Genomic DNA, 18,027 nt, shown 5'->3' with positions numbered 1-18,027 from the left:
TCATGGTGTTAGTAGTAGTGGTGGTGCTCGTAGTAGTAGTAGTAGTACTAGTAGTAGTAGTATTAGTAGTGGTGGTCCGTTTTCAGATCGGTGTGGTCATGAAATCTAGTCTCGGTTTACCTGCATTGGGTCCGGCGGAGGACGCACTCAGTCCAGTTCCGCCAATGTTCCGTGGCAGCGTCATGCACTCGTTTCGGTTGTAGCTCATCGGGATGTGTACTTGCTGCTGCTGCTGCTGCTGCTGCTGTTGCTGGGAGCTGGGCTTTGGCAGTGTCATCATGCCGCTGACAAACGTCCCCCCGCCCGTACCGGTGCCGCTCCCGATGAAGGTCGAGTTTTTGATCGGGATGGCGATGTGTTCACTGCGGGGCGGCAGCTTGGCCGTACCGTACGCGTTGTTGTTCGCTTGCAGCGGCATCTTCGTCACGTTCGGGGCCGGCACGTTACAGCTGGTCGCGTCACCACCACCACCACCACCACCACCACCAACACCATTACCACCAACACCAACCACATTACCACCACCGTTCCCGCGACCATCGACACCGCCGTGGCCGACGCCACCGCCCGGCGAACCACTCTTCATCACGCTGATCTGCATCGCGTTCGTGCAGATGTGCGGCGACTTGACGTCGCCGGTCAGGATCAGCGCACCGGTATCGTGGTTCTCCACGTCCACGATCACGTTCGCCGACTGCGAGTGCCCGAGATGGTAGTGGGCGTGCTTGATCGGATCGAACGGGCCCTGCTGGTGCAGGCCGCCGCCCCGCTGCTGGTACTGCTTCTGCAGGCTCTTCACCTCGAGCCGCGTCTTATCGCGCTGGTAGTAGACGCCGGCAAAGATGAGCACGTTCAGGATGAGCAGGCTGCACCCGATGGCGATGGTGACGCTCAGGGCGGTTGAGTAGGCGGCGTACCCGGCCGCCTCCAGCCCGGCCAGCGTGTCGGTCGTGGCGTTCAGGATGGTCGCCGTCGGCACGAGCGCACTGTAGTTGCCCACTGGCATGCAGGTCGTTAGCAGGACCGGTTCCGCCGTTGTCATGACGACTGCAAAAAAAAAGACAGAAAGTGAAAAGTTGTGACGAAATAAGGTAGAGTGAAGGCTCAATGGGGATAGGATAGTATTAAGCATTAAATCATAATACATTTGCCTTATGCGAACCTGCAGACTGATATGTTTAGTATACTAATATACCAAACACTTTGAATTATGTCAAGTGTTCATTCGTTAGTTCAAGTGTCCGAGCAAATCAGCCCAAAAGTATGCAAATTGTGCGACCCAACAATCGGACAGTGGTTGTCAAATTTTGTCAAACTAATCCCAAGCTTATACTTAGGCTATAAAATGGTTTTTTTTAAATAAAAATATGAATGATAGGGTTTTCCAAGGATTTTGGTTAATTCCCGACTACATAAACACTTGAACGATAATCATGATTGTCAATCAAATGTAACTCTTATACAGGATTTTCCAGAAGTTATCATAGCTGTGGGACGTGAAATGAACTTAATGTAATGGGAATTGAACTCTATAGCACCTTTGTTGACAAATCCAACAAGAATTTCCAATAGGAGCTGTCCAAACAGGGTGCCGTAGAGTCCAATTTCCACGATATCAAGTCCAATTCCGATAAGAAAGAGTTAAGGAAGTGTCTCACAACTATCAGAAAATACCCCTGGAAAACCCTGTAATATGAATTATTACTATTTCCCATTATTACAACAATCTTTTGCGTGAAACTGCTGTGCAATAAAACATACTGAGGAAGATTTATTTGATGGGAAATTATAATAATCCAATTTGGAATACAAATACCTTTTCGTATTAATATTTGTATATAATAATATAATATATAGCTCAAAATATTTCAAAATACTTTTAAAGGGATTTTAGATGTTTTTAAACGCATGCAACTAAATTTTCCTTATCGCCACAACACTGTCACTGCTCAAAATATTTCAAACGACTAAAGAGCCGCCACAGACTCTGCTGACTACAGCTTTAGTATAAAATGCTGTCTGGTAGGGCATGGTTTTCGTGTAATAGTAGCAGAAGAAAAAAACAATAAAACATTTAATAACATGAGCCCCTTGTAAAACTCGGATGAAATAACATTCAACATGTTACACTCAAACAACCAAAAACTATTTCCAATAGCTATCGGTGCAATGTACAATGCTTAATTGCTCTCCCATTGGTTAGTTTCTATTTCCTTTGTTAGTACGAATGCTACTGTAACAAAGCTAAACTTCTCCATGGTACCAGCAAATCTGTACCTAGAAATAACACTAAACATTGTTGAGCACTCTACTACTGGGTCGAATTAATTGCGTTCGACGCTGTACTGTGCCGTGCTGTACTGGCTTATGGCTCATGCACAATTTCATTGCACCAGCCACCGGAATGTGGTTACCGGGGCCAGTTTCTGAGCTTCCCAGCAACAATGCGGTAACAGTCGAAAGCGTGCGAAAGTTGGTGCTAAAACACCTACCGTTGGCGTGCAGTGCGTGGCCCAGCTCGCCGCCCGTCAGCATACCTCGCCGCTTGAGATTGTCCTCCAGGTAGTTGAGCCGGCCGGCGAACGAGTCCGGCTTGACGAGCCCCTCGTACAGGTCCATGTCGTCGTGGTTTTTGAAGAGATTGTGCCTCGCTATCACGTCCTCCATGCCGGCTTTGTGTAGCTCCGGTATTAGCCGCAGCCAGATCGAGAGCTGATGCGCTCGGAAGTGGTTCTTCATCCGCGGTTTCATACCTGCAAGCGGTGCCAGGAACGGGAACAGAGATGATGGTTGAAGATTAAAACATACACACACACAGACGCAGGTCGGTAGATAAAGGGAATGCGAATAGAAATAGGTGCGGTGCGCATTACCAATTTCCAGATATTTCTGATGCACCGGATCGTACTCCTCCCAGTTGATGCTGCGGAAGCGATTCCGTTCGCGGGATGCGGCCAGAATTGAGTCCTGCCGGTGATGCTCGTTCGGGTTGCTGGTTGGGGTTTGGGTTTGGAAATGGAGAGGAAAAATAGATTTAATCATGTTAATTGAGCTAATTTCTGCCGGAAGTGAATGAGGTGGAGGAGCATTTTGGGTTGAAATAAAACCGTGGATGTGATTGTGTGCAGACTGTAATAAACGGTGGACGTGTGTGGAAGATGGAAGCGCTTGGTGGAAGAAACGTTTGCATTGGAGTGTTTGCAGAATTTCTATGAACTCGCTCTTTCTTTTAGGCGAAACTAAGAAGTGGTGAACAAATACGTAGATCAAGCAGCTAGGATATCAATGCTTTCCACTTTACGTTCTGCTAAGGTGGGATTTTAATTGGTGAAATGAAATTGAGAAAATTAAATTTTCGTTGCAAATCTTCAGGTCGTTGAAATAGATTACACTAATGACTCTGTTGATCGTTTAAGCCACATTATCCGTAAAACATTCAAGAATATTGGATAGCTACGATACATACTGCACATAATCGTTACACTTGGGATAACTGTCAAATTAAAACCAATCAAAAATATAAACTAATCATTTTTGAGTAAATTTTCAACTGCTCATAATTCATTTCATGGCTCATTTTATGGTTCATGTTATAGGGGTTTTCAGGAGTTCCCATAGCTGTGGGACATTGTATTCGATTTTCTTTACGAGAAATGAATTTAATGTAATGGGAATTGGATTCTATAGCACCCTTGTTTAACGCATCCAACAAGAATTTTAAGGTGCCTGTTCAAAAAAGGTGGCATATAGTCCAAATTCCAATATATAAAGTTCATTTCCAATAGAAAAGAGTCAAGGAAGTGTCCCACAACTACGAGAACCCCTGGAAAACCCTGTAATGAGCTATAGTAAATAAACATGATAGTAGGCTTTTCAGGTCAGTCATAGAATTAGGCAAAAAAGAAGACTTGGAGTTTTTCAGACATCCCTGGAGACTTAATGCATCCCCGTACTTACCCAGTTCGGGCAAAGTTAGCCCAGTACACCATGAGCGCCTCGGACAGGGCCACCTCCGACTTGGTGTAGTTGCGCGGGAAGTGGTTAAACCCGTCGACCAGCGGCGCCCCGAACACGTACGGCAGGTCCTCGCCGTGCACCGTCCCCATGCGCTGCGGGTAGTCCCCGTCCTTCGTCTGGTAGTCGAACACGTAGAAGAAACACTTCGGCCCGGACGGTTCCTGTCCGGGCAGTGGCGGTGGCGGCGCCAACATATCCCCGGTGTGCACGAGCGGTGCCACGAACTGGGCGTCGGACAGGGCGGAAACCGCGGCGTCGCGCATATTGATCGGATGCTGCACCGTCCGCTCCCAGTCCGTGTACTCGTTCACCACCGTGTAGAAGATCTCGCTCAGATGGTACGTGTACGCGTTCCGCACGTACGTGCGCAGGATCTTGTCGCGCCGTTCGCCCTCGAACCCGCTCTGGATGTCGGCCGCACTGAAGCGCCACAGCGCCTCGCCCGTCACCACGCCGAACAGCAGATCGTACCGGCCGGCCGCACCCTGCGACCGTTTGGACGTGCCGCGCACCGGCAGCTCGTCGATGTCCTGGTTGGAGCGGCCCGGCCGTATCACGACCCCGTCCACCGACGGGCCGAACGCGCTCAGAAAGCTGGGCGGCTGAATGTCGGCCCCGAACAGCTCCTCCAGCGGCACGTCCCGCAGACAGTCGACGATCTGCTCGTGGTTTTTGATCAGATCCTCCGGGATGGAGCAGTTCACCTCCTTCGCGAGCTTGAGCGCGTACACGACCGGATCCTCGACCAGGGCCCAGGACGAGTAGGCCGACCCGGACAGCAGGATCGCCCGATGGAACAGCCCCGGCACCATGGTGGGCGACGTCATCAGGAAGTTGATGCAGGCGGCACCGCTCCCGTGCCCGGCCAGCGTCACCGTGGCCGGGTCGCCCCCGAACTTGGCGATGTTCTGCTGCACCCAGTGCAGGGCGGCCATCTGGTCCATCAGGCCGTAGTTGGCGACGCGGGCCCGCAGCTGTGGGCTGGGATTGGCATTTAGAAAACCTGCCGCAAAGAGGGGTGGACGAATGGAAAGCAGAGTGCGTTAGTGACGGGGGTTAGTCTTCTGCGGGCCGCGAAAGCGGTCACAACTTTGAACCACCCAAAATCTTCGGGCCATTTCATCGGGCTTTCAGCACTTTGCACTGGGCGGGCGGATGTGCCAAAGCAATTCATTAATAAATTCATGCCAGTGGCTGATTCGTTGATAAGGATCGGAAAAGGGAGGAAAAAAACGGGCGCCGAAAGTCAACCCTCGAATTCGAAGCCAAAGTCGAGATGAATAATAAATGAATAATCGATTAACCTAATGAAAGCCTCGACCGGCGATGGGTTTCAACACACTGTGCATACACCCGAATGGCCGAAGGGCACAGCCGGATCTATTCCGTTTGATGTCTATCAATAGAAGGATGCTCGTAACGTCATTCCGATGATCGAAAAATGGATTGTAGTGTATCATTTAATGTAGGCTGACTGTGAACGCATCGTCATCATCATCATCATCATCTTCTTCATCTTTAGCATCCGGTGGATCACCAGGGGGGAGGGAGAATAAATCTTTTAGCCTGAGTGGCTGAGAGGTACAAAACTTTGCCCGAGGATATTCATCATCCTATGCATGATTGATGAACGAATGGCGGCAACATTGCTTCTTTGTCTGGCTGGTCGGGCTTTTAAGGTTTGCATGGGCAAATGTTAGTGGTTCGAGTTTGCTTCGCTCCAGCCTTAAGAAAGTCGGCCTTGTGTTGCTATTTTTAAATACCTGGAAAGCGGATGGGGAGAACTTACCCAATATACCTAACCGATAGTTTAACGTAACTACGACTAAATCACTGTAACTGGCTAGCACGGTGCCATCGTACGGGTTGCCGCTGTTCCACTCGAACGATTCTCCGTGTAAAAATACTATAACAGGCAGTTTCTTGTCACTTTGAGTGGCTGCATTGGAGAGAGAGAGAGAGAGAGAGAGAGAGAGAGAGAGAGAGAGAGAGAGAGAGAGAGAGAGAGAGAGAGAGAATGAATGAATGAAGACGAAGAACCGTGTCATTTGGGTTGATATTTGAAAGGACAAATGGGTGGTAGGGTGCTGAGCCTTGCGTTACTCCGTTACTCACCATGAACTGGAGCGAATACATTCAAATATAAACAGTCCTCCGATTGGTTCTGTAAAAAAGGTAGCAAACGTTTCAAGTACTCCAGTCGTCCTTTTGGCATCTTATCTAAAGCTGCTGTTTCGTTATTTACATTCGGCAGTCGCTGGGGACAGACCGGACTAAACTTATCCGCTATCCGTATGCCGTCCCAGGGCGACGGCGTACGCGTTGGACTAAATCTGCAAAAAGAGAACATGAAAGAAAGAAGTTGAAAACGGTTCAGACTCGATCGTACGAATGGATATTTGGATGGTGATTTGAAACAAGCAAGACGTTGTTCGCCACTCTGACGGAAGTTTCCTTTACTCTATTTAACCTCTCCCTCTGCCTCAATGCTTTTGCCCGTTTTTTTGAGGTCCATTATAATCGAAATACCCTTCGGGGAATGAATGGTCGTTCGAGATGCTCCCGGTTATCACCGGCACCGCATGTATACATATACTGAAATCACATTCGAACCCCAAAACGAAAACCCCCGAAATAGTAGTTTTGATTGGTTTGAAATTTGTTTTCGAACGAGTTCGTAACGAGAATGGGAATGTTTTTTCGAAGCTGTCACAATGGGGATGTGTGGTCTGGGAAAAACTGTCGAACCGCAGACGAGTAGCATTATCGGAGGCTTTGCGGTGGTGCAGTCAAGAGGTTTGTCTGTTTTTGGAAGGGTAGGGATGATGTGGGACATTAAAAACTACTACTACCACCAGTGTTTTCCTGCGCTGGCGAACGACACGGGGCTATTGTGTGAAGTTGGTGGTGAAAATTGGGAATCGATTTTGGGTTGATAACATTATAATCTCTATGATGACCACGTTGCGGTGTTTGAAGGGTGTTTTTTGGTGAAAGTAAGTATGTCGTAAACAGTTTATAGGGTTTTAGTATGAGCGAGAGGAGTAAAGAGCGTCTTTAATGATGTGATTTGGGCAATGAAGCAAATGCTATCTTTTAGTATTTGATTATCATTTGAATGGCAATAGAGGAAGGGCAAAGGAACAAATGGATATAAAGTGAAAATGGAGATGCAAACTAAACTGAATGCAAATTGTAAAGGTACCAGAAACAGTTTGTTGGATGGAAAAGAAAATAAAACAAATTAAATAATCATACAAATGAAAGAGAGGACGTAGTTTGTGTTCGATACAGTCGTTACCTCTAACACATCTTTGACAATGTGTATCAATATTTTCCTCTCGAGTTCCGAACAGGTGTTCGTACAATAAAATAATAGAAAAAAATGCTTCAGATACAATACTGATAGCGTGCATGCACGCTTCAAATACATAAATCACATTAACATACTTATGCCGTGATTCTGCGAAAATTAATATGATGCAATCAACAGAACCCTTTCATGTATTGCTGATGCAACTTAATTTCTATTCATACCACCACTGTTATTTCAGGGAACGATAAATCCTTTTTTTCCCAATGTGTCATAAATTAATTGTTCTTTGATGTTTTCGCTTTGCATTAACGTAGAACGATAAACATCGATTCAATAGTGCAATCGCTAATGTGAACGTGAGATGCTTTGTGTTGATATCAATCGGTACAACATAATTGAAGTATTTTTAATTTAATTATCCTACCATGAATGATTTTGCCAGCTAAGTGAGCTAAAATAGCAAAATATCGATCTGCAATACAGGGAACACAAATATTACCACTGGTACCTATTAAATTTATGTTTCATCACACTTGCCAACTAGCGACCATGTCGGATAATTGGCAGAGGAACTACAGAGAAGCAATACAAATAAATTCAACTTGGTCGCTTTGCATAGAAACAAATCAATACAGCCCCAGCATGTCGCAGATCTGTTTTCCCACCATTTCTTCCCATCCTTCTTGCATCGCTTGCATCACGCGGTGGTTCGCGTATTATTAGCGCCGACATAATGGTGAGTAATTTGGTTTGGCAAGTTCGTTTTATTTTTTGGTGCATCCTCTACCCCATTTCAATCAACTAAGATATCATATCGCTCTCTCTCTTTCTCTGTATGTGACAGTCTCGGCCAGTAGTGAAGTGGATAGTTCCAAAACAGAGCACAAAATGAATGGAATTTCAATTGACATACATTTCAATGCGTTTTTATTTTGTTGCGCACAATCAAGCGCACGAGCGCGAGATGAAAGCAACCATAGCAACGCGAATTGTAGGTATTTTTTTAATTTCATTTTTGGCGATTGTGCGATTGTTGCAACATTGCCCTCGTGCAAACGCACACTAGCACACAGACACACACAGACACATACACACAAAAACCAAACCGATGCTCGGTCAGATTGATTTGTGTACGATGTCTGGCAACAATGACAACGTTACCGGGTGTGATTATGAAACGAATATTTTTACGCACAGCAGAATGAGCATTGTCAAGCAATCAACCATCTGCTGCATCATGCTGATGCTGGTTGTTGCTGGTTTGCGGATACAACTGCAGTCAAATTGATGGAGTGTTATGGAGGTTTATGAAGCTTTGTCACTGGCTTTATGGTTTTTTGGCTTTAGCGCGAAGGAGGAGGAGGAGGAGGAGGAGGAGGGCTGGGGTGTAAAATAAAGCAAAAAAAAGAAAAAGATGCTCCTCCACCAAGCATATTACCAAAGCTATGCAGGACGGTTGATGGGGGATGTTTTTTGCTCCACCGTATGTATATGTTATGCCGGTATTAATTTAAGCAAAATGCATAACAGACACAGTGACGCACGGGATTGATGGTACAGCTGCATTGGATGACTTTGCATGCGATGTGCTCGTTCAATTTGTACACGATTCGATATGCTTTGCAGTCATTTGATACATTTTTGTCCGGCAAATTTTGAGGCATCCTAAAATGTTTATTTTTTTATTTATTAAGATTAATGTACCATACTTACATATTACTGAAAAACTTTCATATCACTTAAAAGCTACGAGCACCATTGAACATGACAAATTGCAGGTAAGTAAATAAAAATGTAATAAATGTTTTGGGCGCTTCAAGTTCCATGAAATTCAATCGAATAAGAATCAAACAGAGTTGTAGGTAAATTCTGTAAACCCGGGCACTTGAGCTTCTTTTGGACAAGCAAACGATGAAGGACAAAACATTTTTTTTTAAATTAATTTGTACTGTATAATTACTGAATAAATGAAGGTTATTTGTACACTTTTTACATTTCAATTTACAAAATCGTATATTATAAATTATAGCATCCGGTAGGATACTTAGACCATGACATTTTTTAGGATCATAATTTAAAAGTATACCATTTGGTACTTATGATCTTATGATTATACAAATGACCTCTCTTTAAAGCGATTTAAGCAAATGAATTGACCTAAATATGACTTTGGAATTAGACCTTAAACCTTAGAAATTACTACAACCTTCTCTAGCTTGCGTTTTGATTATCTTAATGTAAGTGATGATAATATCTTTTATCTATTTTTTATCTCCTCCGTCTCCTTTATAGTTCCGATAAACATTTTTAATTTGTTTTTCATTCATTCCAAAGCTAAAATGCATATGTTAAAATATTAATATTTATGATATTAGTTTATGTCTATGTAAAGAACTAAAAATAAATAAATAAATAAATAAATGAAAAAATCAATTAAAGAATAATAAATAAATAAATATATAAATAAATAAATACAATAATAAATAAATAAATGAATAAATAAATAAATAAGTAAATAAATAAATAAATAAATAAATAAAATAATTAACGACAATAGCGGCTCGAATATACCGTTCTCAATAAAGACTAGGCAAAGCTTCAATGCTACAACAACCATCAATGCATTTAGCCACTGCATGTAGTTTTTTTTATCACAAAAACATTTGCAATTCGATTGAAAAATTAGCTGAATGAGCTGTGTTCATCTGAATATAAAAATAAAATAAAGCAAATTAAGCAAAAGAAATAGCCACTAATCATCCTAGACCCGTCACTAACGAAACAACACTCCAGCGCGTGTGTGTATGCGTCCCCAATGTGTTGTTTTTCGGTCGGTTTGACGTTTGACCGCAATGACCATTCCAGCGGAGTGGTTTTAGATCAGCGTAGGCCGCAGCTAAAGCTCTTGGGTGGCAAATAATTATTTTTATACGGTTATTACCATTATGATAATACCCCTCGTGCAAGCATCGAACGTCGCGTGCGCCTGTGTACGGGGAGAGGTTGGCCACTGTGTCCATGTTTTTCCCATGTCCCGCCGGGAAGCGCGAGCGCGCGCGCACCGGTGTCTGTGGTTAGGCAGTTTCGAGCAGGGTGGCGCTGGATTTAGCTGCATTGCCGTGTACGACCGGAACACGGGACACATCATTAGTGTGTGCTCTCGGCCACTAGACACAGTGTGGGAGGAAAGGCCAGGAAAGCCGTGTGAGCAGAAGATCATCAGAGCATCTGCTGACCGGAGCAAATCTGAACCGTGGCAACCGTGTCGTGTCTCTGGCTATGTGTGTGTGTGTGTGTATGTCAACTGAGTGGATGTTATTTGCGAAATGACGATGTTGTTGTGGCCAAGGTTTTCCCATTTTAGCTCCCTGGCCCTACCCACCACCACACAAAAAGTGTCGATGTCGACCGGTAAAGTCACTTTTTATATCCATCATCAAAAACCAATCCCATCCCCTCTCCCGCACCTGCTCCCCCGCTGCGGCTTGATGTAATTTAGATGTGTCCACGGGCACTTCAATGGAAAGATCCGGCGGTGCGGTAAGTGTTTTGTGATAGAACGACACCGACTGGCGGCAACACAGCGGCGACGTAGAAAACAAGCAAGAAGAAAGGGAAAAGCAAACAGCAACCAGCACCAGCATCCACCCCACCACCCGATGGCGCATCAAAGAGCAAAAATTAGCGCAACAACACGTGGGCGCGCGAGGTCGCATCAGCCATCCCTACCGGAGGGCTTTCCTTCGCGGACCCGGCGAGAAAGGTGAGCCTGCACCGAGTGTGCCGAGTGTGGCGAGAGATGTTGGAGCATCATCCGTGTTATGGTTATGATTATGTGTGAGGCTTTTGGCCCAAGAGGAGGAAGCGAGCCTGGTGAACAGGAAGAGGAAGAAAACGGAAACCTTACAGCCAGTCGGTGCGTTGTTTGCGCGTTAAGGGAACCGTCAGCCGACCGACTTAACGCACCTTCTGGGAGTGTCGAATTGATAGATAAAAACATGTTAGAAAACACCACCCCAAGAAGCCGTGGGGCGGCCGGGGCGAATGCGCACACAGTTGGGTGTGGATTTTTATTCCTTCTCCCCGCTCTCCCCCGGTTTTCCCCCATTCCTTTAGGCATCCTAGGTTGTTGGTTCGGTTTTGCTTTAGTGCAAGCTTTATGTTGTTCTACCATTACACCCGCGCTGCCACACCATCCGTCGTCCTCGTCGTCGATGCCTCGGTGCGTTCTTTCGCTTAAGCACCCGGGAGTCTATCGGCTTAGAATGTAAAGCTGCGCTATTTTTTGTCCTTTTTCGAGGGGCCACATTTGGTTTTTACAAGGTTGGAGATTGAAAAGAAATGTGATTACTACTAGCCCGGATAGAAGTTTTTTTTTACGTTCGACTTCTCGTTTTATTTCCCATTTACTGCACGCGTCATAGCGCGGGAAAACGTTTTTTCCTTTCTTTTTTTTTGGCGTTGGCGCTATCAGCACTTTGCCAGCGCCAGTACTAGCAAAGCGGCACGGGACTGACGATTCGAATGGCTTGCAGGTGAAAGCAAATTTGTCGAAATGTGTGATGTGCTGTGTTCAAATAATCACATTTCGGGAGGCGGTTTGTGTGCTCGACGCCAAACAAACGATTTTGGCCACGTAAAGATGACACAAAACACAGCAAAAGCGAACACAGCAGTGTTGCACGCTTCCTCTGGGATCGGTGTGTCGATTGTAAATACGAAACCTGGAAGCTGGATGTACTGAAATTCCGTCCACCGGTTGGGCAATTGGATGAAATTTTCGTATTAATATTACACTTTCGCGTACAAGAATACACCCAAGGCCGAACATAGCAGGGGCTCCGTTTCCGATTAAACTGCTTGAGGCGTTTTGGGGTAAATTTATTCGTTCCCATCTCCTTTTTCTTTGTCTTCGCTTGGTTGTGTTTCGTTTCATCGAACGTCTGTTTCACGGAATCGATACTTTCAGATGATTCGTGGAACAATTACGTGGATACGATATGTTTTAAGGACTGTTCGGCCAAACATAAAGGTTTGCATTGCAAACTCGTTGCTTTCTACGAACGCAGTGAAGAAAGGAAAACTTGCGCGGCTTGTGTAAAAGCTTGTTGAAGATATTTGTTTTTTTTTTGTTTTTAGTTAGTAAGATATATTTCATTTGATGAGCAAACGAGAGCACGGCAGGGAGACGGGAGAGGTTAGAACATGATGCAGAAAACTTTCAAGGAGTAAACTGTTACAAGTGGTCTTTTGGCACATTTTTGAAGCTCCGAGGAAGCGGTTAGCAACGGATGGTACTTGAAGACATGAAAACGAGAAAGACCCTAAAAAAGACAAATTTTCCTTGTGCTTTTAAATCATTGTTAAAGTTTCAATCTTTGCTTGAACAATATTAAATTTAAACATATTGCTTAAATCTTGTTTATTTAAAATCGCTTCAATCACCGACAAATGCCAAATGTAACTGCCTAAGCTTTTCATTCTAGTCATGAATTATGAGCCAATTGATGTTTTATTAGTTTTTCGAGCATTTGAACTGGAATAACAATATACTTGAATTATTTTTTCATTATTTTTATTGTTAAGTGGTTTGTAGTTAGGCTTGTGAAATACGTTTGCTTCTAAATTTTAAGCAATTTTTTGTGCCTTTAAAGGGATTTAACGAACAATTTCTGATAAGAAGAGCAATGTCTTCTTTGATTGCAAAAACTAAAAACTGTCAAGATTACCTCTATTTCAGCATTGATCAACGGTCAGTATCGATAACAGCATGAAAGCTGAGTAACAACCCAGCCCGAAAAGCTCTTTTAGACCGTACACGTGGTAGGCACAGCTTGAGGTGGCAAGATGGTGTGCAGGCGTTAATGTTTAAGACCAGGATAATGGATTTTCAGACGAAGGTGTAAGACGATGGTGTGGTTTCAGATACTCTTGCAACAGGCCAGTGGTTCTAGCGCAGGAAAAGTAAGTAAAACGCAATGGATACAAATAGAATGATGGAAGGACGTGATGAAGTAATCTGAACAACTCTCATAAAAAAATATAACTCAAGCTATTGAAAGCAGATGAAGCTTAAAACATTGTTTAAATGTAAATTTGTTGTAAATTGTTATAAAAGTATTATTAGTGTCTGTATGTTATTTTTAATATTAATTTATTTAACAAACCCGAATACAAACGACTTGATAAGCCATTTGTGCAAAGCCTCAGAGGTGCATGGTAGGTGACAATTAAAAAAAAGCTATTCCCAACGAAAACGTGTGCTTGTTAGTGTCCGCTTTCTTAAAATGTGCAAACTACCGGTAGGGCTGGCATCTTTCCAATTCGGCAGCAGCACAGAGAGCAAGTGCCGGCAATAAACTACAAAACCAAATCTCTAATTTCGGCCACAGTTGCTACTCCCAAATTGATGATTCACACCCAAGTTAGATAGAGAAAGAAAAAGGAAAAAGAGAAAGAGAGTGAGCAAGAGAAATGAAATGCTATCTGAAAATGTGCCATGTTTGTCTCTGCTCCGTTTCCCTCCCCTCGGGAAAAGTTGTTCGATATTACACCGAGCCAGGCAGCCCGGATAGTTTACGACCAGCCAACCCCGGGCTTTGGGGCTCCTTATTTCGGGCATCGATATCGGGTGCGTCCTTTTTCGAGTCAAATTTGTCGTCAACATCAAAAGAGTGAATCTGTGCAGCGCAGCACACACACACACACACACACACACACACACACACACACACACACCTTTGGGCGTTGAAACCTTACCCGCCGGGTTATACCCTGGGCAAGGTGACGCCCGAACGGGGTGGCCGTTGCCGAGCCGTTTGTCGAAAGGATTAAAGAAAGACAATAACGACACCGGGTTGCAGAAAAGAAAGTGTGGACGAATGGAAAAAGAAAGCGTCGCACGCAAGCGCTCCGCTCGTAAATAAATGCAAAATTCGTACACACCGAGCGCGGCTGCCGATTCGCCGAGCAGGAAGTAAATAATTTTGAGCCCCAGCTGTGCGAATTCCGGCGCGATGTAGTGCTCCTAGCGTGTGCCCAATGCTAGAAGAGGGGAGTGGGGGTGCGAGCTAAGCAAAAAATATTTCACAAAAATGGTGCACAAAACTCGGTATAAAGAGAACGCAATAATTGCACTCCGCCCGGATGGTAGATGTTTCGGGAGGAGATAAAAGGGAAAGAATAAAAACCCGCCAAGCTTGAGCCTTATTTTTCTCAAGGGAGTTTTCGTGCGCTGAAGATGGTGATGGTGCCGTGGTGCGCTGTCAGTGTTCTTCTCCCCTTAGCCATCTCCTCCATGCATTTGGAAAACGGACGAAAAAGCTTTCTCCTTCTTTTCGTATCGTGATCATTTTCGGGCATCAGCGGCGAGCTTGTAACGGTTGTCGACCCAAAAGCGTGAGCCGGGGCTTGGGGTTTTGGTACTTCTTTAACCCAAAAAGGGGGAAAAGAGAGGGAGAGAGAGAGAGAGAGAGCGAGAGAGAGAGAGAGCGAAAGGAGAAAAACTTTCGTCGGATAAAAATGGTTCGGTCTGGTCGGTTTCGAATGATATTTTGACGTAGGTTCCACGAGGGGGTTTCTTTGTTGTTTTACTGTGAACTAGTGAAGCGCTGTGAAGTGTGTTTCGTACATTCAGCGCTGTATATTTTTTCCTTGTTGCGTCGGTTTCTTGAAAGATGGTATTTTGTGGAAAGATTATATCCGGCTTTGATTGGAGTTGGTAAATTCTGGAGCTAAATGCTTTCTATTTTGCAGCAGGGTGAAGTGTATTTATTCCTTTTTTTCCTCGAAACCCCGAAACGAGCAAGATAGGTTGAAGGCAGGGCAAAATTTCACCATGCTTAGAAGCTTAACGGAACAAAAAAAAGGCTCCAAAACTCAAAGTGGCTTGCTGTGTGCGAGATAATCGTGGTGCTGCAGTTGAAAAAGCAAACCGGCAGCCCCAGTACCGCGCAGTGGGTGTGGAGTTGGAAATATTTAACATAAAACTGAAGAATGGCGAAAGGGCGAAAAGTCAAGGCCGGGCCAGCGGCTAAGTGGATACGGCCCGGGCTACAGTGTTATGTGGCGCGCTATCAAAATCAACCCGAAATTGGAGTAAACTTTTTCGTTGCGCTCGTCCGTTTTGCGCGCAACCATGTTTGCGCTGACGTTCTTGTGTGTGTGTGTTCTTCGTTCCTCAAGCTTATGGCCTCGCCCAACCGCTCAAACCTCTGTTTGAGAGTTTCGCTCTTGCCAGACCGTACTATCTTCATCGCCAAAGCGCTTCGGCTTGTCGTGTGGCTCGAGGCCATAGGGAGATTGATCTTGTTTGTAAAACATATTGGGAGGCGTTTTATATGCTTTACCCTGTACCATATGTTTTCTGCCGGTGCGGGCTGGGGCGGCTTCAAAGGCTACGGATCGGATTTGGGCGATTTGCCTGTGCCGGTACTTCAGCACCCACCACACTCGTTCACTCGTGGGTAGCCGAGCCGAGCTGCGGGTGGTGGGGCTGCCCCACAAACAACCCCACCAGCGCACTGGTTAAGAGACGCGAACCGCTGGGCTAGGATCGTTTGAATTGTGCATTTTCGATTTTTGCTCAATCTAGCACGAAGCGCCTTTCTCCGTTCCCGTTTGCTCTTGCCCGCTCTTACTTGCGTCGTGCGGTGGTGTGGTGCGATACACACGGATCTCGTTCGAACCGTTTTACATAAAGTGGTCATAATGTATGTAAACGATAGAAAGGAAACAAATAGAGAAGTAAAACGTTACCATTTAGGTGGATGGGTGGAAAAGGGGTTCACACCAAACGCGGGGGTTTAGCGTTATTCGATTCAAGTCCACTCTCAACTAAAGCTCTTGGTGTGGAGAAAACGAAAAACGAAATAAAAGCGGGAGGGAAATATTACAGTAATATTTGATTTCCTTAGCTGCAGTGTACAGGCTATGGGACGAGGGACGAGGAGCTACAATGTGCAATGCTGCAAATTGGAATTTCTGGAATGCTGCTTTTATGGAATACTGTAAGGGTTGATAGTGTTTTAAACTTTGTGGAATTTGATTTGGCGGACTGGAAGATGCTCTTAGTGGTTCCGATGAGGCTCTGATGTGATTATGGTAAAGCAGTATAGTCGAAGCTATTTGATTGGGAACGATCGAAGAGCTTCGTAGTAAATAATTCTACGAACTTGAGAAAGAACGTGATATTAAATAAACAAAAAAGTTCCCTTTGATGGTTTGAGCTAGAAAGTTGAAAAAATTCCATCCTGTGAGCGTTGCTTAAAATGCTATTTTGCCTATTTTGTGCCACTAAACATCTGAAAAAAGTTTTAACCGCTAAACGTTAAACAAATTATACAAAAATTGTTGTGAACAGCGTTTGTTTACACATAGAAAGCCTGACAAATCATCTACGTTCGTGACTGTTGTAGGGTTTTCCTGATGGCTTGCCAGGATAGGGCATAGGGCTAAGGTGCCCTCCATTAGTAACCGGGGTTTACGATGGCGGTGGGTAGAGACGGTATAAATAGAGCCGAAGGATGCGCCTTCGGCCTCTTTACAACCACACCAAGTCAAAGGGAAGGAATCAAACTAATTTTGTTATTTTTCCCCAGCATAAATATCCACATTTTCTCCTTTTTTTAAGTGGCTTTCGCAACAAAAATAGTTGGAATCATATTGTTTTAGTTTCATTATTATTTGAATGATATATTTCAATTATGGCATGAATTAAAAATATAAACAAAAAAGCATTAATTAAGAAAAGAATTGAGTTAAAGGATATATAAAGTTTAGAAACCACTTGAAGGTTACACATATAATAAGTGTTAAAGTCTTTGGCTTGCATCAGGTACTTTATTCAAACACAAATATAACAGTACACATCGTAAATAATAACAAGCACAATACACACTAAAATACTCGGCCGCGCGCCAGCCGTACCGTGCCCTGCCGGGAGCCTTGCTCGACCGGCTGCTCGCAACACTTGCTTGTCCGAGCGCACAACACACACTAAGCGGCCCGCGCTTAGTGTGCGTACGACAGTGTGCGTGACACACTGTCGTCCCCTGGACATTGACCAGTGGTAGCACAACTACCACGGCAAGTCCAGGGGTCGGCACGGCTGCCCACAACAATAAGCAAGGTAGTAGTTGAACATTTGAAATGAATTAGAATGAATTATATAGCGGACTGGCAGATGAAGGCGCGAGACCGTGAGCGGTTTCGGACAGTCCTGAGGCAGGCCAAGACTCTAAAGCGGTTGTAGCGCCGGATAAGGCTTCCGGTCTCTTTCACAACCGGTGTAATTTATACACATATCGTATACTAATCCCCAATAGAAAGAAAACTTGCCATTGAGTATTTTGTTTTAACCATAACACTTCAAGTAGGACAATAAGTGTTTAACACAAAATAATCTTAATGCGAATACAAACAAAATAATCTGACCCAATTGATTCTTAAATAACGCTACGATTGCCTTCATTATAGGCCAATCGTTTGCAGGAAAGTTGGCCAAGCGCATCGATAAATGTTCCGGATGAGATGTGAGATGACCCAGTTTAGCCAGTTTAGGGCTGTTTGGGTCATCTCGGGTTCGGTTGTACTCAATACAAATTACACTATTTTTATAGCACCTTGTTGACTGACTGTTCAGCCCCGAAACGAGGTGACATATAGACGCCGACAACAAAAGAGGACCCCCGATA

At 44.5% G+C, this 18,027-nt stretch overlaps 1 protein-coding gene across 1 annotated transcript in view; it reads right to left on the bottom strand.

Moving 5' to 3' along the window:
- The window catches only part of LOC120949406 (neuroligin-3), an 83,678-nt gene that overhangs the window by 12,862 nt on the left and 52,789 nt on the right, over window positions 1-18,027 (bottom strand). Inside the window, exons 4-9 of the mRNA XM_049605168.1 lie at window positions 6,133-6,350; window positions 5,807-5,956; window positions 3,958-5,020; window positions 2,874-2,992; window positions 2,493-2,753; window positions 121-1,047 (exon numbers count right to left, since the gene is read on the bottom strand). Of these exons, the coding sequence (XP_049461125.1) occupies window positions 121-1,047; window positions 2,493-2,753; window positions 2,874-2,992; window positions 3,958-5,020; window positions 5,807-5,956; window positions 6,133-6,350 (2,738 nt within the window). The remainder of the gene's footprint in view (window positions 1-120; window positions 1,048-2,492; window positions 2,754-2,873; window positions 2,993-3,957; window positions 5,021-5,806; window positions 5,957-6,132; window positions 6,351-18,027) is intronic.

This window comes from Anopheles coluzzii, chromosome 2, assembly GCF_943734685.1.
Source record: "Anopheles coluzzii chromosome 2, AcolN3, whole genome shotgun sequence".
NCBI lineage: Eukaryota > Metazoa > Arthropoda > Insecta > Diptera > Culicidae > Anopheles > Anopheles coluzzii.
The sequence above is the reverse complement of the archived record's forward strand: the minus strand, read 5'-3'. Positions and strand labels throughout refer to the sequence as shown.